The sequence below is a fragment of the Haliotis asinina genome, chromosome 6 (genome assembly GCF_037392515.1).
Source record: "Haliotis asinina isolate JCU_RB_2024 chromosome 6, JCU_Hal_asi_v2, whole genome shotgun sequence".
In the NCBI taxonomy this organism is placed as follows: domain Eukaryota; kingdom Metazoa; phylum Mollusca; class Gastropoda; order Lepetellida; family Haliotidae; genus Haliotis; species Haliotis asinina.
Genome location: NC_090285.1, coordinates 55776516 through 55796645, shown reverse-complemented (window position 1 = coordinate 55796645; position 20130 = coordinate 55776516). Strand labels below are relative to the sequence as shown.

The window sequence follows — 20130 nt, the reverse complement described above, 5'->3', positions numbered from 1 at the left end:
GCGGCATGTAACAACAACCAAAGCAAGCCATCATGCACTGTACGTATTTCGATACTGACAATGTTTTACGTCACCATATGGTATTTACTTTGATATTTGAGACCAATATTTCCTGTTCACCCTTCATCAACTATTAAACTATTAAAGGTCAAAAGATTGATCTATTACTATTCTAAGGTTACATATCAGTGCCAAAAGAGGGAAGAAATACCCAATATCAAATCTACTTTCAATAATTAAAGAAAAAGAATTGATTACAGATTGTATGAGTCAGATACATGCGAATGCAGTGTAAATTCAAATTTGCTCATTACCTAAACGACTAAGCCAATTTATATCAGCTTTATGAGAAATAGACCGACATGTGGTCATGTATAAACCACACATTTTTCCAAATGTTTGACGTTATACGTTATCACGTCACGTCGAGGGAAATACGTGGCTTTATCAGTCCAGAGGAAGGTTGTACTCGCGGACTCGCGTGACTCGTGTACAGAGTCACGTGAACCAATCAAAATTCGACATTCTTACATGAGGCTGGATAGGATATTTTGAAACATAAAAGCCCCTGCTTGTCCAGTCCGCACATTTGGATGTTCAACAATTTCCTGCAGGTAAGTATTTCCTTTCCTGTAAGAACCATTGATTATAGGTACAGATTCATAAGTATGATGTTCGCAGGGGGGTGTAACACTGGTTGTCTATGTCTGTTCATAAACGTTCTCATTACATGTTACTTGCCAACATTTCGTTACTACACTGCCAACATTTCAAATCTACGTGAGTGAGTGAGGGGAGTTTTACGTCTCTTTAAACAATAATCCAATAATATTATGTTAGGGACACCAGGAATGGGTTTCAGAAATGGGTCCATGTGGGGATAGAATAGGTCTTGATTTGATATACCCTATTTCACTTGATATTCAGGCCGACGGCTTATGACAACATGGAATGCATGTTCAGTATATTAGCATTGTGCGCATGATATACGATCGGATGTCAATAAGGTTTGAGCCTTGCATAGAAAAACACAAAATATTGGTATGAACCACATTTATTTTTCAACATAGTCCAATTGCGAGTCAAGACACTTGTTCCATCTTTTCTGCCAGTCGCTGATGCCATCTCTGTAGAGGGCGCCATTCTGGTCCTCAAACCAAGCCTCAATAGCAGCAATAAGCTCCTTATCATCCTGAAATCTACGACCACGCAAGTGTTTCTTGAGATTTGGGAACAGATGGTAATCACTTGGTGTCAGGTCTGGAGAGTAGGGGGGATGCGGCAAGATTTCGTACCCGCATTCCTGGACAGCAGCGGCTGGAACGCGAGAGGTGTGTACGGGAACATTGTCTGGATGTAGAAGAATACCACGTCTGATCTTGCCCCGGTGCTCTCCTTGATTGACTGTCGCACTTGCCTCAACAAGTTAGCGTAATATTTCCCATTCATTGTTCTTCCTTGTGGTAAGTAATCTATGTGAATGACGCCTTTGCTATCCCAGATGACTGTCGCCATTACCTTCTGCACTGATCTGGAGGCTTTGAACTTTTTGGTCCTGGGAGAAGTGACATGTTTCCTTTCCATGGATTCTTGTTTGCTCTCAGGATCATAGTGGTGGATCCAGGTTTCATCACAGGTTACTAGCTTAAAGTGAAAATCATCTGAATTCTTGTATCTGGTTAGCATGGAGTTCCTTATGGTGACCCATCTTTGCTTCATTTCATCTGTAAGCATTCTTGGCACCCATCTTGCGCACACCTTAGACATGACGAGATGTTCATGAAGAATTGTCTCGATGGTTCCGTGTGAAATGCCTGTGGTCTCCTCGAACTCGTGGATTGTGATTCGACGATTTTCCAGCACAAGTCTATGCACTCTGTCAATGTTTTCCTGACTAGTGCTTGTTGTTGGGCGACCTGGACGGTGGTCATTTTCAAGACTCTCTGTACCATGCTTAAATTCATTGACCCATCGCGTTTGATGGTAGCAGATGAAGGGGAAGAGTTCCCATAAACTGCTGAAAGCCTTTCTTCAATGTTCTTCGCCGAGTTTCCTTCAAGAACTAAAAACTTAATTACTGTTCTATTTTCACTGCCGTGAGGGGGGGGGGCTTGGGGGGGGGGTCTCTTTCTGTCAATGTGAGCTGTTCAATAACTTCTGAGAGTAGGATACCACAACTTATATATCACATCAGCTACACCCCAAGGTTCAATGTTGTACCATAGGCTGTGACACCTGGGTATGAAAAATGCTCAAGGCTCAAAACTTATTGACATCCTCTCGTACAATATAGAAGTTCATAAATTCATTGCATATGGTAGTGTTCAAGTCCTGAGAGTCTCTTGCAACCGTCTGGACGAAAATGTTGAATCAAAAAGACTGTTAAAATCATAGATTGCATTTGACTTGTTATTTCCACATTTCACTGTTGCACTGTGCACAAATACCCGACAGTCTCTTGCAACCGTTTGGACGAAAATGTCCATGTGCTGAAACTATAGTCTTGGAGATGTCCAGAATGAGGGAGAATGTAATATCCAACATGTTCGTGCTATTTCTTGTTTCCTTGACTTATAATTATATTCATCACTGTCTATTTCTGTTACACCTATTTCATATGTTAAATATGGATTATGATAACCAGATGTAATTATATAATGAGGAGGGATTATAGTGTAATGGAGAAAGTGTTTCCTCGTCACACTGAAATCATGGGATCGTACGTAATGATATTGCTGGAATATTGGTGAATATTACTCTATTTGTAAACTGTTGAGAACGTAACGAGGCCAAATAGCACGTTACAATGATGCGCCACTCTTAACAGAATCTGTAAAGGAAGTGGAATACAGTGGTGTAGTGGTTAGCATGATGGCCTCTCACGTCAAAGGCCCCAGTTTGAATAACAGTGAAGACACCAAAATGTGTGATCTGCGTCTCACACTGTGTTGTGTCACTGGGCAAGGCATCTCGTCCACACGGCACTTAGTCCACCCAGGTGTTTAAAATGGCTACCTGAAAAGAGAATGTACAGGCCTATACGGTAACGCTTAGAGTTTAGTAGCAGCTGTGAAAGTACAATTCCGTCAAGGTAATAATGCAACGCCAGAGAGCAACATCATGTTGGATTGTAGGCGCAAATATAAGCATTGTTATTATTATCAAAGACGTCTTAAAGCACACCCTTTTACTCACTCATATTCTGTGATAATGTTCCATGAATCATCCTTTTTACGTGAGATTATGTTTATCTATATCAACATTCTTTTGCTATGTACAATTCTGACTGAACTGTACAAGGAATTGTACTGACCGTTAAAGGTTCGCCTCTGGGTTTGAATACTGTGATAAATCATCCAATATTATGTTCATTGTAGATCCAGACAATGAAGTTGTTGCTGCTTGTGTGTGTGTTGGGATTGGTGACGTTTGCCACTGTTACTGTTGCCTCTCCCAAAGACAAAGACGGTTCGCGTGCTGTCCTGGAAGTGCTGGCCCCTGTGTATGCCAGATATGTTGTCTGCTACTCGTGTGTAAGTTCGTCTTCGTACACAGAGTAAATGTCAAAATGAAAACCACACGCTGTTTTAAACTCTTTGTAAACAAACATGTAGCATTTCCTGACTAAATATAATTACTCTCTTGTTACTCTCTCTCACTTCCTCTCTCTCTCTCACTTCGCACATCCCTTCGCTGTCTTTTCCTTCCATCGATTGTCGTGATATTGCCCCAATACTGCTAAGTGTGTCGCAAATCTAAACTCCCTCACATAAAATCTGTCGTTATTCCAGGGTGCACTGTACAATAAGTCTAAAAGCCAATGTGACGATGACGTCAGGAAGTTAGCACGGCAGGCCTGCACCCGAGTCCCATGCACCTTCACGCTTGATGCCCGTCTAGAGAGACTACGCAAGTTGCTCACACTCAAGTACCAGACAGAACCAAGGCGTTGGTGTGGCGCGGGTTGGGTCAAGAAATATATGTAAAAGAGATGTTTGTATTTTACACCCTGGCTGACAATAAATGCTGATTGAAAACTCACCACTGATTTTCAGTGATCGAGTCGTGTTATCTTTACAACTGTTTTGCATTTAATGCAGTGTCAACATTTAAGTCTGGAACGGCCAACATATGAAAATCGCCAATATATGAAAATCGACTTCAGCCACTAAAGGCCAACATTCATCACGTACGCGTGTGGCAGGACATATGTCAGATTGTGTGATGACTTTCTTTATGATGTATCAAAATTCGGCTTGTAACATGATAAGGTATCATAAATTTGGGAGAGCTGACATCGAGCAAAGTGTACCATCAGAGTCCCCAATGCTGGGATGATGTGTTTGACTGCCTAAAACTGAAAACACGCAACTTGAAAATGATTCACACGACTGGCAATATGTATGTCTTTGAATACTGTAGAGGAATATCCCTCATGGAATCATAAGTTATTTTGTGCTGTTCTGAAAAAAGGTTACAAACTGTTTTAATCAAAACTGTGTCGAAACAGAATCTCGGGTTGGCTGTTTGTTTGGGGCATTTGTTTGTTTGTTTGGGGTGGGTTTTTTTGCAAATTCACTTACCATTTGTTGATGCACAATCACGTTGTCGTGAGACAACCAGTAGCTGGCGAGACGAAAATAATATGGGTACAAGTAGAATATATTCTCACTCACAACTTCATTGGTGAAGAAAATATATCACACGGGACTCAGAATACATCCCTATCGAAAGCCTGTGCTTGTTGAGAATAATGGTGTCTTTTCATTATTCGTTTTTACACATGATTCCACGTGTAATACATTTTATTCAGGACAGGGTATACTTTCAAATGGCACCCTTTTAGCAAATAACAGGTACAATCTTTTTCTTGGAACAAAATCAAATGTGGTTTTGAAGCCGATAAAGGTGCAGGAGAAACGACCCTTCGATCTGGTTAGGTATTTGTTACAAAGTTCTTGAAGAGAAAATATATTGTCAATAGTCGAATTTAGTTCCATTCAAGACCTAAACCTTGCATTCCTGCTTTTGCAACTCTCTGATGCTTAAAAGGCGTTGGTTGAAGTAGGAACCATCCACATGGATGTGAATTTCAAGATGCGACCCAAGATGATCAGTCAGGTATTGCAAATATTTGAATTTGATGCACACTAAGATATATGTTCAAGCCATGTTCAGTATAATAGTAAATGAAGTAATGAGTAACTGAAATTTCAGCAACTACTATACTATAACAAAAACCTTGAACAGACTTATCTCATTGTTTTCAAGAGTACTGTCTGAGGTCCCCTTCAACGACAACACCATCACAACAGTCTGTGCCCTTCTTCCCAACAAGACCTGTGCCTGTTATGAAGAGGGTGAGGAAATGGACTTGGAAATGAATGTAACAACTGTGGTCAGTGACTTTGAGGATGTTTGGACGGCATATAAACAGGGTGTTTTTAACATTTCACTCGGGCAACATTACTGCACATTGAAGGTTTTGCAGCCCACTACAGCAACAATGGAGAGTTTTGCTGGATGGATCTCCTAGTAGATCATGTGGGTTTATGTGAGTTTATGACGTCACAGTTACTTGATCACCCAGTACGTTGATAAGACATATGCCAGTAGCACCATCAGACGCCGACAGGTGAGGGGGGTTATTACTGAGTGTCAGGAGAGTTTCTTTGATGTTCCCCAGCATGTCTGGGATATGCAGGAGCTTACACTGTCAGGCGACAAAAGGACCAACAATGTGTGTCAAGGATGGAATACTATCTGACTGGAAGAACATGGTTCCAGAAGGAACAAACGACAGTAAGGGCTGTAATTGGCCAGGAAGCCACTGGAAATGTCCATATGAGGAAAACAAAACTTTCTCAAGATGCAAACGTCTGCACACAATGTGTAGTGATATTGCCGTTGGAAAGAAATCCACCCCAGAGCTTTTACTACCTGGAAACAGTTTGCCACATCACCCGTTACATCACCCATTAGTCACTTGTTACCGTTTACCACATCACTCGTTAGTCACTTGTTACAGTTTACCACATCACCCATTAGTCACTTGTTACCGTTTAACACATCACCCGTTAGTCACTTGTTACACTTTACCACATCACCCATTAGTCACTTGTTACAGTTTACCACATCACCCGTTAGTCACTTGTTACAGTTTACCACATCACCCGTTAGTCACTTGTTACCGTTTACCACATCACCCATTTGTCACTTGTTACAGTTTCCCACATCACTCGTTAGTCACTTGTTACCGTTAGACACATCACTCGTTAGTCACTTGTTACCGTTAGACACATCACCCGTTAGTCACACTCAAAATATGTATACTTAAAACAGTAGCACCCAAGTTTATATTTTATCAAAGTGAATATTGCACAAAGTAAAAACTTCAGGTGGTATAGTGGGGATTATAGTGAAAATACCTGGGTCGGTATTGTCCTAGGTGAGAATTGTCCTAGGTGGGAATTGCCCTAGGTGGGAATTGTCCAGGTGGTATTTGTCCGTGTGGGTATTGTCAGGGTGGGAATTGTCCTGCTCCCGTCTTGGTGTGACATAAGGTCTCAAAGGATGTACAGATAATGGGCCCGTGAAGATCCGGGTTAGAAATGGTCTCCAGCAATCCATGCTGTTGAGTTATTCAAGGTCTCACCAGCGAATAACTTATAAAAGGTTACTCTTGATTCTCTTCATTCGTCTGAACCATCTCATTTGCATGCTGACCTGAAACGAATAATGGTCAATAGCCCGGTGCTTATTTCTTCCACCTTTATATTGACCTGAAAACCTTACTGTACAAATCTGTGAATTATGCTCATGCTGTTGATCACTGGATTGTTTGGTACAGCCTCGATTATTTACAGTGAATACTCACATTGCTGGACTATTGCTGAATAAAAATTATAAACTAAAACGAAATGTGAACTATACGAAAATAATGTTTTGAAAAAAATGTTTTACTATGTTACTTGTGGTTTCCTATTTTGTGCACCGTGCCTATGGCAACATCACACACAAAACAAGCCGTGTTTACTGAACCATTACACTGGTGCAACAGGTGTAGATATATATCATTTTGTGCCACCTGTCCTACACTTTCACGCCCGCCTACACTGAACCCATTTCCTATTTCACACTCTAACAATATAACACATGCTTACGGGTATACTTTAGTCATATCAGCTGGTACTGAGCCTAACATGGTAAGTAAACTGGCTCATATATTTGGTATAACTGCCCATCTTATGTTAAGTGTTCTACTTGTGTAGCTGACAGGTGACGGTTTGGGTTAGAACTGGGCCCCGTTTCACAAAGCTATCGTAAGCCTAACATCTCTCAACTTTTCTCGTAGAATTCTTACCTTCCATTACTGTGACATAGGCGGCTCGAATGCGACGAAAAAAAGTTACGAGATCTTAGACTTACGAGAGCTTTGTGAAACAGGGCCCTGGTCTTCAACAATACATAATTGTATGAGAGCCGATTAACGAAAACGTGTTGTCAATGCTTCTCACAGTATCCCAATTGTGTAGATCTATGCTCCTGATTTCAGCCATTAGAATCCATGTTCAAGACTGCCGTCATATATCTGAAAAGCACAAAAAGAAGAAAAATCGCTTTTTGTGTTGTTGAAACTTGAAATGTTTGAACATTTGGTAAAATGTTCCACCTAGATTATATATCACTGCAGTTTTTCGTATTTCAACAGCCGGTGAAGATCCGGGTTAGGATAAGTCTTGAAGAGGATCGGCTGAACAGGCCCGCTGACTTGTTTTACCCATGTCATCAGTTGCGTATATCGATGCTCATGATGTTGATCAATGGGTTTTCTAGCCTAGACTCGATTATTTGCTGAGTATTACGTTAAAACAACAAACAAATAATGCAACACATGCAGCATAAATGTACATGACGTGCATTATCAGCATCCCAACATGGCGGCGGGTAAGATCGCTTGGCGATACTTTCCCTCGAATTAAAAGTCTTCCAAGTGTATACAATCAATATTATTTAGCACACTGATAAACCGTGATGTTGTAAATAGATTGAATGCACTGAATTTACTTGTTAATGTCTATGTGTTGATGAAAATGCATTTTTAAAACCGGTTTGGTTACTACGATTCAGTACTAATTGTCTGAACCAGCTGCTGTCTAACACGATATTTTGTACACATAAGTTAATGTAAGCCAAACATTTGTTGAACCACTAACTACAAACTATTAAAATGAAGAAAAAATCCATTCAAAACAGGTTCAGATTCCCATTTGAAAACAAAATGAATAAGCATGAATAAACTAAAACAATTATCTGAATACCTTTATAAGATATTATTGTAATAGAATCTTAACAAGTAAAGGAAAGAATTCAAAGCAAATTTAACAGCAATTTTTTTAAAATCAACTCTCAAGAAACGAGCTGTACAAGAAGACAGAAAATAATCAGTAAATTAAATGATCGAAGTGTGAAATGAGATGAAATTATATTTCTTTCAAAACATAAACTGAACATAAATGTGCTTTTTGTTGAACATTATTCGAATTTTCTGCAGTGGGAGAGCTAAATAATGATACCATATAAACAATGTTTATATTCCCGGGGAATGTTACACTTGGTAACTATACATGTTGTATTTATATCAGTCCACTGATCAACAACATGAGCATGGCTTGTGTCAGCCAAGTCAGAGAGCCTGACCACCCGATCCCATCAGTCACATCATACGACAGGCATGGGTTGCTGGTGGCCAGTTCTAACCTTAAAAAACTCATATGCATCTGAATATGTCTGAATGTGATTTCTGTGTAAAGGATGTGATAGCACAGTATTATTGAGTTGGGTTTTTCCAGCAATATCACGGCGGGGATAGCATAGTAGTCAAAGGTTGCTTGTTTTTATTTACTTATTTACGCCACACTCAGCAAATAGTCCAGCTGTATGGCGGCGGTATGGCCAGACAATGCAATGATCAACAGCATGAGCATGACATGTGTCAATCAAGTCAGCGAGCCAGACCATCCGATGCCATCAGTCGCATCTTACGACAAGCATGTGTTACTGCCAACACCTAGTGCCACCACAAGTGAAGTCCTCCATTCATGTAATTTTGATATCTATTATTCCCGTAACATCAACCAAAAGGGTTTTGAGGCTAGTCAAGATCTAGTGTTCTTTCGCACTGACTTTCTATACCAAAGAATGTCCATTAACTGTGGAATATGTTCTGCCTCAAGACATAACTAACGGTTTGCGACTTTACAGATGAGACATGTGTCCACGTGGTACACTCTGGCCCTCTGGGTACTGCTGACCGGAAGTGCAGCAGGTTGGTGGATCTCACGGCGTCGTACTACTCAGACCTGTGATCGCAAGTTCGCCAATGGCTGTTCGGTGCAAGTGAAGTGGATACCCTTCAAAAATACATTCAGACCTGCTTGTAACAAGCATGACGTGTGCTATTCCTGTGTACGTATTCCAGACGTATTTTATTTACAGTCATACGTATGCAGAATTGCCGGATTCGGTCAAATGATGCATCATCAGTAGAATGTAGATTAATCGTCGTTGTAGACCCGCGGTACCAGACCCTCTGCCACGTGCCACGATCCAACTATGCTCGACGTAAAAATAGAAGGATTACCTGCATAATATTGACCTGAAAATGGCCATAGTCTCATTTTTATTGAGTAATTGTATGGCTTTGGGCCGCTTTTAATCAGCCTAAGTAAACTTAGTCTCAGTGTTACTCATTACTCTCCACCACTGAGTCTAAAAAACCCTAGTAGAAGGTCGCGTCCGGTAACTTTTGAGCGACATAAGACAGTCCAGTCAAATGGGAGACGGTTAAATAGACTTAACCAATCAGACAACGGCTACTATTTAGGGATCGGAGGTACTTTCAAAATATTCAGGTCACTGACGCACAAAAATACGCATATAACACGGTTATTTGACCTGCAGATTATACACTTTTGGGTTTCTGTTGACATGCTTATCATTAGCTCATATTTCCGCAAGGTGACATCCTTGAATATTGCCCCAAACACTATTTTCAGCGACTGTTTACTCACCGTTGTCATGGTTGTATGTACGCCATGTGCATCCCCCGGAAGCGAGTGTACGCTAAATAGCATTCGGAATCGTACGGGTACGTACCTTTTCGAGATAAAAAAGTTCAAAAGGTATGTGCGAATGTCCACTTTCGCCATTTGGTAAGCTGTGTTCTGATTGGTCAATCTCAAAGGTTACCTGACGCGACCTCCCATAGGTTTTGTTAGACTCAGTAGTGGAGTGTAACGAAAAGTACTGAGGCTAAGGTTACTTAGACTGGCTTTTAATATTCCAGCAATATCTGTGACACCACAAATGGTCATGAGACGTTGTGTATATGTGACATGACAAGCAAACGCTTTATCCACTAAACTATCCCACTGGCCATGATGGTAGATGAATGAGATAAATGAGATAAACCCTTTTACATTTGCACCGGAATTCAGGGCGGTTGGGAGATTGGAGATACAAACAAACGTGGACGGTCAAATACATGGATGCCTCTGTTGTGTCGCTGTGTGTAGTGTCAAAGCTATTGAATAGACAAGTGTGATAGAGTAAGCTGCCGACTACTGTTCAATGTGATCTTTGAAATAACATCCGCCAGAACTAAGAGTATCAGTGTAGAACATACAAACATTTCACTTAACGTATTCCTGTACCCATTGGCCAATGCTTCGTCAGAGCCACTAAATCCACTGATACTGCCAGGCGAATAAGGTCCTAGACGTGGACAACTCTACATCATTCCGTGTTAATAATGTCACTGTGAGGAGGACACACAGCCTCCATGTCTCTTCTGAACATGATGTAAGATAGGTTTGTATTTCTACTTACTGACAACGACAATGACAGTGGGTGTTTTGATACTTTAACCTGTTGTTACAGGTTGTTCAGCTTGACCTGAGCTACTCAACATATGCATGACCTGGGAGACCAAATGGTACAAACGGCTGATCGAGTTAACTTCATTAAATAAGGGAGCAGAGAATATTATTGTTGCGTTCGTGAGAACCATGCTTACATGTAACTGTTACAGAACTTGTCCCGGAAAATAACTCATCATGTCATGTTTTAAATGAATTGTTTATACAGCTTTAAGATATCTAGTTTGGTTTACTAACTTTACAGCGTAAAGTCAGTTACTTTCTTAATCCAATTTACTGCTGCTGCTGGCTGCCTAAAAGCCTGAATAGAAAACATGAAACCATCTGTAGTTAATTGTTAAAGGAACGTAGGACATTGCTGACGACTTCGTGACACTGGGATGTCAAACGGTGACGTTGTATCGGATGTTCGGACATGCTGGCAATCACCTGACAAATTCACACCCCATCTCAATAATAGACCCAACCAGTTGTGACACGGTCACGCAATGCATTAGTGTTAACTCGATCAAGTCAGGCTGAACAACCTGTGACAATATGTTTCCCCCTTCCTTTAGGAGCATCAAAGAGGTTATATTCATTTCAAATCAATGAATAAAAACGGAAATACGATGTACGAGTACAATATTAAGACTCCTTGGAATCAAACAGGAAAGAGTTATCGTTCTTATTTAAACTAGCTCTGATGTTCATATGTCAACATGAAATCCTTCCAGGAAGCACGAGTCGTTCTTCGGCTTGTCTCAGAATAATATGAGTCACGGCGCTCTATGCCTTGTCTCGGAATAATACGAGTCACTCTTCGGCTTGTCCCAGAATAGCACGAGTCGGTCACGAATATAATGCACCTTTCACATATTTATGTGACTGCAAATCTCGCATAATGTTCAGTTTACCAAAGTACAAAAATGCAGTCTTGGCATCCAAGGGTTTAAAAGAATTATTTCATGACAATTATCACCTTCATGATCATTCTCACCATAGACGGTACGGCAATAGCCCGGGGAAACGGAGTTAATAAATACGTCACGAATAATTTCACTGCTGTATTGTTCTATTATTTTTTTCACTGTTTTCACAGGCTGCTGCATATGGCATATCAAGAGCAACTTGTGATGCAAGATTTCTACGAAGCATGCAGGACATTTGTAGGAAGAAATGGTGGCTCCCGAAGTGCAGAACCGCTGCTTCTGTTTATCACTTGGGTGTAAGGTTAGGCGGACGCCGATTCTTCCACAATCCAGCATTGCCTGGTTGTCGGGAGTCATGGGTGAAGGGGTGTCTTTAATTGTGTGGTATCGCCTCACACCATGCACAATAAAGTGATACTGGCATAAAAGATAGTTTGTTGTTCATTCTGTCTTGTTATGTGGTGCTGCGCTTAAGTGAATAGATCAGGTATTATTCGTGGAAAGATGTATGCCCAGGGCGCCATTAACACGAACGAAGGGTTAGTCTTCGAATATTTATAACTTCCATTCGGCGCACACATTAATAATTTCGAGAAATGATCTGGACGTATAAACATTAGCCCATGGACCGCATTCACTTGGGAGTAAGGTTAGGCGGACGCCGATTCTTCAAAGAGCAAGCATTGCCTGGTTGTAATGAGCCATGGGTGAAGAAGTGTCTGTGATGGCGCGTTACCACCTCAATAGACGCACAGTAAAATAATATAGCATGATATAGTTTGTTCTTCATGCCGTTTTGCTATGTCTGCATATCCTTGGTGAACACTTTGCGTAAATTACATACATCTATCATGAACAAGATTATGTGTACCTTTATCAAGAAGCATGGGAGAAAACACTTATCCTCGGGTTTGGTACACAATGTAATACGGGGGGTGGGGGTGGGGGGGGAGGGGGAGGAGGATTTCCCGACCCCGATGGTTTTACATTGTCTACCAAAACCGAGGATAAGTGTTTTCTCCAACATACATACCACCAATGATGGATACTTACAATGTAGATGATTATTTAATGAAACTACATAACAATAACTGAAGCGTGCGTAAAATCAATTTAATGACAGTAACTACAAGTAAATAATTTACCCCAACGCCTTCGTCGACTCGGTGGCCGTGCGGTAAAGCGTCTGTCGTATTTAAGCATTGCGGATGCTATTCTGCTAGGGAAAACATTTGTATATAGAGTGAAATCTTAAACGATATATTTCAGTTGATTTCAAACACTCATGTATCATCTCAATGTTGATGTTCATATAAAGTTAGAAACAGTGAAAGCAGTGAAACGCTCTTACTAACGAAAAGTATAACCTGGGAACAGGTGTTTTTAGCGAAATGTAAAACCTGTCCCTCCAAAACATAAACCTTAAATGCGGTTATTCTGGGAAAACAAGAGATGACCTACATAATATATAGTGAGAAGCACACTTCAGGTGTATATGGAAGGTGTAATCGATGGAAAAACATCATTCAACAGTTGACAACATATTCATATTTGAGTCGATTGTACAAAAGCAAATAACTCGAAGAAACGAGAGATTCTACTGTACTTTCGTTGATTTCAGGAAAGCTTTAACCGAAAGAAATTACTTACATTCATTAATTAGAGGAGACCAGCGTGACCCAAGTAATCAAAGTGCCGTCGGAAACAGAACATGACTATATTAGGCTGTTACTCTGTATCCCTTAAATTTACACATTTGCAAACAGGATATGTTGAAATAACCCACTTCGGCCTAAGAGAGACAATCAGTGGAATGCGCAAGAGGATATCCAGAAAAAAGCATGTTTACTCGTGAAATCGGGTAAAACGTCGAAAAAATGCGAATAGCTGCTGAAAACGACAGATGACACTATAGGTGGCAATTAGGTCGCTCAGCCAGGTGTGACGACCTACCGTCGACTCACCTGGCTTGAAATGCATGTGCTGTCTACTGGCACAAGGGGGTCGTCTCAAAGATATTTAGTGCTTTTCCGTGTGCGTTGAATATGTCATATCTATTGATTAACATCTTATGTGCCTTTCATTCCAGAAGTTCATGTTAAGATATGTAAAGGAGTATGCTACCTGATACCCGTAGAAAAGCATCGTATTTGATGTCTCAAAATATGTAGGTTGCATGACCAACATCTTCTTTATTACCGGATAGCACCTCTGTTTTTACAGCAGAAACAAACGCCATATTTTTTTCTTGTCTTCAGGCTATTAAACACCTATCTTGTAAACATCCACTTTCAAGAGAAATTATTGAATTATATAATGATCTTGCTACTCCCCAATTCAACATCGTCTTTTGTAAGTTATCTAGTCACGTTGGCATTTCTGTTAACACAATGGCCGATATTGCCGCTAAGGTAGTACTCTGCAAATCTGCAAAAATGCCATACTCAGATTAAGCTAAAATTAGACCTTTTATCCGTTATCTGATGCTGAACAAGTGGCACACTCAAGTAGGTATTAATAAATTACATGGTATAAAAACCCTCTATTGGTTGCACGTACTGTTGTTGTCAGTCCAGATTTGAGCAGATCATCATGCAACAATGCCGCATTGGCCTCATGAAATATACTCACAAATCTATATTGAAAGGCGATCAATCATTTTGTATGTATCCCTTATGAATGTCTTCCTTGACTGTGCTGAATATTCCATCACAAGCTATAACTATTTCAAATCACGAACTATAAGGATCTTTTATTAATGCAAGTTCTCATTTAATTATTGCATTTTAAAAAGAATTAGGTTTTATTAACTGATTTGTAAGTGGATGAATATTTCATGAGTGGAAGTTCAAATTAATAACTCAGATTTTTGGTGGCTGTACCCTCAAGAGTGTTGAAGTATTATAAAGTTATTGTCATCTTGAGTGGGTACGTGAGCCAACAATTTACGAAGTCATTTTAAAATTACCAGTAATCTTAAATGTACTATTTTGGTTAATATTTCTGACAATCGCCAGCAGCTGAACTGATGATGTAAATCCAGAACCTACCTACACCGACATGTGCAATGAAAAAGCTTTTCATCCATATATTGTTATCCTTCCTTAATGCTTACATGTTATTTTTACTTACCCCCTGTTGGTGTAACCTGTGAAGGTCCCGGGGTAGAATAGGCCTTCAGCAACCCATGCTTGCCATAAAAGACAAGTATGCTTTTCGTAAGAGGCAACTAACGGGATCGGGTGGTCAGGCTCGCTGACTTGGTTGATACATGTCATTTGTTCCCAATTGCGCAAATCAATGCTCATGTTGTTGATCACTGGATTGCCTGTTTCAGACTCGATTATTTACAGACCGCCGCCATATAGCCGGAATATTGCTGAGTGCGGCGTAAAACTAAACTCACCCATCACATGTTGGTGTATATAAGTCCGGTCTGTGCTGTAGTACTCCACCCTTGCTTTCCATCGGTATCATCAACCGTAAGGTCTCAACATATACACTGCCCATCAAAGGTTTAGCTTCACTTAAAGCACTTACTGTGTGTTATGTGCATATGGTTACATCGAAAATGAATTTCCCCACCAGTTTGGGGGAAACCAAATGTAATGCAGATGAATTGCACTAGGGTCATGCATCAGATTGCTAAAAAGCATGTGCAAATATCGTGCATATTCACAACCGTGTTTGGGTGTAAAGTTTTGTTTAGAATTTGCCAATTTTCACTGATTTTCATCATTTACAGAACTCATGACAATAATCTTTACGAACTTGTTTCACAATACATCAGTTCATGTGTGTGAACAGTGCCTTTAAAAAGAATGGAATATTTTGCAAAATCTAGCTGTCTGAAGTAAGTGGCTACATTTACTCTAGTGAGTCTAAACTTTTGATGGTAGTCATAAATTATCTTACTTTCTTGTTGATGGTTCTTAAGTCTGGATGGGCAGGATTACCACTGACTGAGGTGAGAGATTCATATACACGCACATGCGTTTCTTAAAATAACGATTGTGTTACAACGTTAAATTGTAATAACGCAAATAGTAATAATTGTAGCAAATTGAAATAAACTTGACGTAAATTGTAATAACGCAATAACTGAAGCATGGGTTACTGAAGTATAAGTTACTGAAGCATGGTCTACTGGAGCATGGTTACTGAAGCATGGGCTACTGGAGAATGGGCTACTGAAGCATGGGTACTGAAAAAGTGGTTTACTGAAGCGTGGTTTACTGAAGCATGGACTACTGAAGCATGGGCTACCGAAGCATGGGTTACTGAAGTATGGGTTACTGAAGTGTGGGTTACTGAAGCATGGGTTACTGAAGTATGGGTTACAGAAGAATGGGTTACTGAAGTTTGGGTTACTGAAGTGTGGGTTACTGAAGTATGGGTTACTGAAACATGGGTTACTGAAGTATGGGTTACAGAAGAATGGGTTACTGAAGTATGGGTTACTGAAGGATGGGTTACTGAGGTATGGGCTACTGAAGAATGGTTTACTGAAGTTTGGGCTACTGAAGTACGGGTTTACTGAAGTAAGGTTTACTGAAGCATGGGTTACTGATGCGTGGGCTACTGAAGCATGGTTTACTGAAGTATGAGTTACTGAAGCATGGTCTACTGGAGCATGGTTACTGAAGCATGGGCTACTGGAGAATGGGCTACTGAAGCACGGGTACTGAAAAAGTGGTTTACTGAAGCGTGGGCTACTGAAGCATGGGCTACTGGAACATGGGTTACTGGAAAATGGGCTACTGAAGCATGGGCTACTGGAGCATGGGTTACTGAAGTATGGGTTACTGAAGCATGGGCTACTGAAGGCTAATATTCCATAATACCTTCACGGGTAGCAACAATCTGAGGATTTTGCTAATATAAAGATTGTTAGCGCGATAACCCAAAATGGACAAATCTTAGCTAACTGACGAAAATGATATTCGTCCTGATATATGATCAATATAGTATCTCTAACTGTCCTCTGCATCATGTCTTTTGAGGTTTTGATGTGCATACATATGAAGAGGGGGTGAAGGCGATGGGGGTGTTGAGAGTGGTGAGTAGGTGTGTTATAATCTATCTACGAAATACGTTCAAAAAGTAGACACACCTTAACTATGATGCACACCACATGCAGCTGTTTTATGGTTTAGTTTCTGCATACTATCTGTCATCGTCAAGAAAACTGGTTTGAGCATGTTTCAGTCTCACGATTCCCATTCTGTGTGACTTGTATCTTGGCTTGATACTCCCTAAAGAAACGTAATATCTGCAATAAAATGCCCTACAAACATAACATGCAAGAAACATTTGTGTATGTTTGAGACTGGTGGGTGTCTGCTATATTAGACATTAATTGTAGACATTTAACTGCACAAGAAAGCAATTTGAAACTGCAATCGCGTGGTTTCTATAATTTCTTGTTAATTCTACCAGCTGTACAATTATTAGTAACACGTCTTTAAAAAGCCAGAGTAGTGTAGGTTTCGAATATTAAAATTAATTATTTTTCATTAAGGATTTCATTTAGATGTTGACGCATAGATATATTTTACGAGCAATAGTTTTCAATAATTAAATGTTATTTCTATTACATTTTTAAATGCTTCGTAGCATATCCAAAATAACCGGATATTGAAATTACGCTTTGAAATGTGCTTTTAGTTTTCTTCATTTTCGAATCATTTTCAATTTTGGACGAAACTTAATAAACTTCATTTCATGTTTTGATCATATGTCATTTATTATGATTTATGTTTCGACCATACATTCATATATTGCGTTGTCACAGTTTAACCTGGCTCGTATTATTTCCTTCATCAGATTACTATATATTATTGTATCTTTATGATAGGGCATTTTATACAGTTACATTATCTAAGGATATGAATCGCAGGCGCAGTCAAACTGTCTAAACATTTGTTGTATTTGATTGAGGCATTTAAAATAAAATGTAGAAATGCTGTTGAATTGTATCATATTGTTCAAGAAATTGATCATATGTGCTTGTTATCAAAGTAAAGTCAAACTTCTTTCTATAAGGTATACAATGTTAAGTTGACACCTTAATTGTTATAGGTAGACTAAAGAAATCATTAGTTTCACCGCTTAGAATAAAAACAAAGAAATCAACAGGTGGCATTAACCTCAAAGAATGATAATACGTATGTGCCTACGAGGGCAAACATATCGGGAATAATTTGTTTTCATACGATATGCACCGGGTATAATATCACTTTGTCATGGTTACATGACATCATGAGCAATAGTATGACGTCACGTTGCTTCTAAGAAGTCGCCTTCTAAACACAACGATGACTGGGGGCCTACCATTGTCATAAAGTTGATTATCGTGTAATTTCCTCATTTAAAGACTTAATTAACGGTAATAAACAGAAACTTATATTTGTGACCATATCATGTAAACGACCTAAATATCGGCATATCCCTTCTCTGGTTCCGAAAATACCAAGATTTAGGCAGTTGTATTGGAAACATGATATGACAAGGTCATCCATATTTATCATTCTTTAATACAGTCGACTAAATTCCAGCCATGAGAAATGTCATCGAATAGTGTCTAATAAAAGTTACCAGCGTCCCAATAGTGTCTAATAATTTTAGAAATCTAAAACAAAAATGTATAACCTCACTTTTTTGATAAATGACAAAGGATCACTCGGCTGTATTAAAAGGTTTTCAGACTTGAAGGATGAAGCTCATTAAGAATCTGTTGCCAGCTCCTTTTTAGAGAAGGTTCGGAAATGTGGGTTGTAAATAAACTGTCCCCCCAAAAAAAGAAACACAAAGGCGATTTGTATGAAAAAAATCTATTAATTACCACTTGTGTTCAAACAATCGTCAGAATATGTAACAAAACTGTTGGTGTCATCATTTTACACAAATGCACAAGTAAAAGATCGATTTTACCCGGAAATGTTGATTTTGATGAGATTTCTGACAAGGAATAAAGGGACATCGCCACAACGCAACAGAAATCACCTGGCAGTTGAAACTGTGCAGCAAACAGCATGTGTTGTCTGGAAATAGAAATTCAGATTACTTTCGGATCATTTTGAAAGGGTTTCAAGTTCAAATCACTACACCACGTCTTGACTCTGCGACAACATCGCCATTGAAAGAATGCACGCTGGAGTTTCCTCCACTTCTGTTGCCAGGAGTCTTAATGTTAGTCTGAGCAAGCTACCGGGGATTTGCAGCTCGGTGTAGCCAAACAGGTATAACAAATGACCGTCACCGTGCAGGCAGGCCTGGAGTTATCACTGCAGCCCAAGATCGGTACATCCGGGTACCACATTTGCGTGGTCGCACTGCCTGTACTTCGGAGGATATCCGGTCACAATGTACGGAATAGGTTGAAAGAGATTTTTCTGAATGCATGGAGAGCCGACGTCGGGACCATGCTACGACGTCACCATCGCTCTCAACGTCTCCATTACCTAAATGTATCCACTTGGTTGTATAGGTATTACCTTCTTTCTTTTTTTCTTTGAAAATACAACATTTTCGCAACAGATATTTCGTCTATGCGTTTCTTTTTGGGGATAGTATACATACAAGTTTTCCTAGTTGTATGTTAGATATACCCTTTAGACATCCACTTTTACATGTATTTGAGGTATAACCGCTAGAACCACCACCGCACCCTCTGAGCTAGATATAACCATTCGAACACACCACCCAACCCACCCCTCTACATGTATTTAAGTTTCTTTGTTTGAATATACATGTATTCCATTCAGTACTGAAAGGTTTGGGGGTCGAGTTGTCCAACTTTGTAGTGCCCGTTTCCGACAATGACATAGAACATGCATGTACTGGGCAATGAACAGAGGTTTGGCACGCACAATGAATCTATGGACATCACTAAAAATATTTTCATTTCTGATGCTGCTGTACAGAATAGCGATCATATCTAAGCTAACTTTTCGGGTTTCAAAGCCTTGTAGCAAGGCTTGTATGGGCATTTTAGAAAGATCTTTTTAGTAATTGGTATCTTCCACAACAGCACCACAATGGCAAGCTACTTTAAGATACACTGGCACGAAAAAGATCAGCATTTTAGGAACTATATGTATGTCTTACCTTTGTGTGTGTAGAGTAGTCATCTTAATTTCACCAAACAGAAACTCTGTAGGAATTTTATCATTTTTTCAGATAATGTAATCGTACATATGGAAATGAATTGGTACACTTTATTGTGGAGGAATGATTCCATAAAAAAAAACATTATTATATATAAAAGAAGAACTGTG

General features: G+C 39.7%; 2 protein-coding genes across 2 annotated transcripts; both read left to right on the top strand.

Moving 5' to 3' along the window:
- The first annotated feature begins 381 nt into the window (after positions 1-381).
- LOC137286420 (uncharacterized) lies at positions 382-4060 on the top strand. The gene is made up of 3 exons (XM_067818275.1): positions 382-614; positions 3378-3533; positions 3792-4060. The coding sequence occupies exons 1-3, from the start codon at positions 594-596 to the stop codon at positions 3984-3986; spliced, it is 372 nt and encodes a 123-aa protein (XP_067674376.1). The 5' UTR covers positions 382-593; the 3' UTR covers positions 3987-4060.
- A 3098-nt stretch (positions 4061-7158) lies between these two features.
- On the top strand, positions 7159-12279 carry LOC137286419 (uncharacterized). Its single transcript, XM_067818274.1, has 3 exons — positions 7159-7205; positions 9265-9468; positions 12022-12279. The coding sequence occupies exons 1-3, from the start codon at positions 7203-7205 to the stop codon at positions 12226-12228; spliced, it is 414 nt and encodes a 137-aa protein (XP_067674375.1). The 5' UTR covers positions 7159-7202; the 3' UTR covers positions 12229-12279.
- Positions 12280-20130: the final 7851 nt, after the last annotated feature.

Excerpts from the sequence above, each read along its gene's own strand:
- LOC137286420 (XM_067818275.1), top strand. The coding sequence starts at position 594 with ATGTTCAACAATTTCCTGCAG. Across the intron at positions 615-3,377 it reads TGTTCAACAATTTCCTGCAG|ATCCAGACAATGAAGTTGTT; the intron begins GTAAGTATTTCC and ends TGTTCATTGTAG. Across the intron at positions 3,534-3,791 it reads ATGTTGTCTGCTACTCGTGT|GGTGCACTGTACAATAAGTC; the intron begins GTAAGTTCGTCT and ends TCGTTATTCCAG.
- LOC137286419 (XM_067818274.1), top strand. Across the intron at positions 9,469-12,021 it reads ATGACGTGTGCTATTCCTGT|GCTGCTGCATATGGCATATC; the intron begins GTACGTATTCCA and ends CTGTTTTCACAG.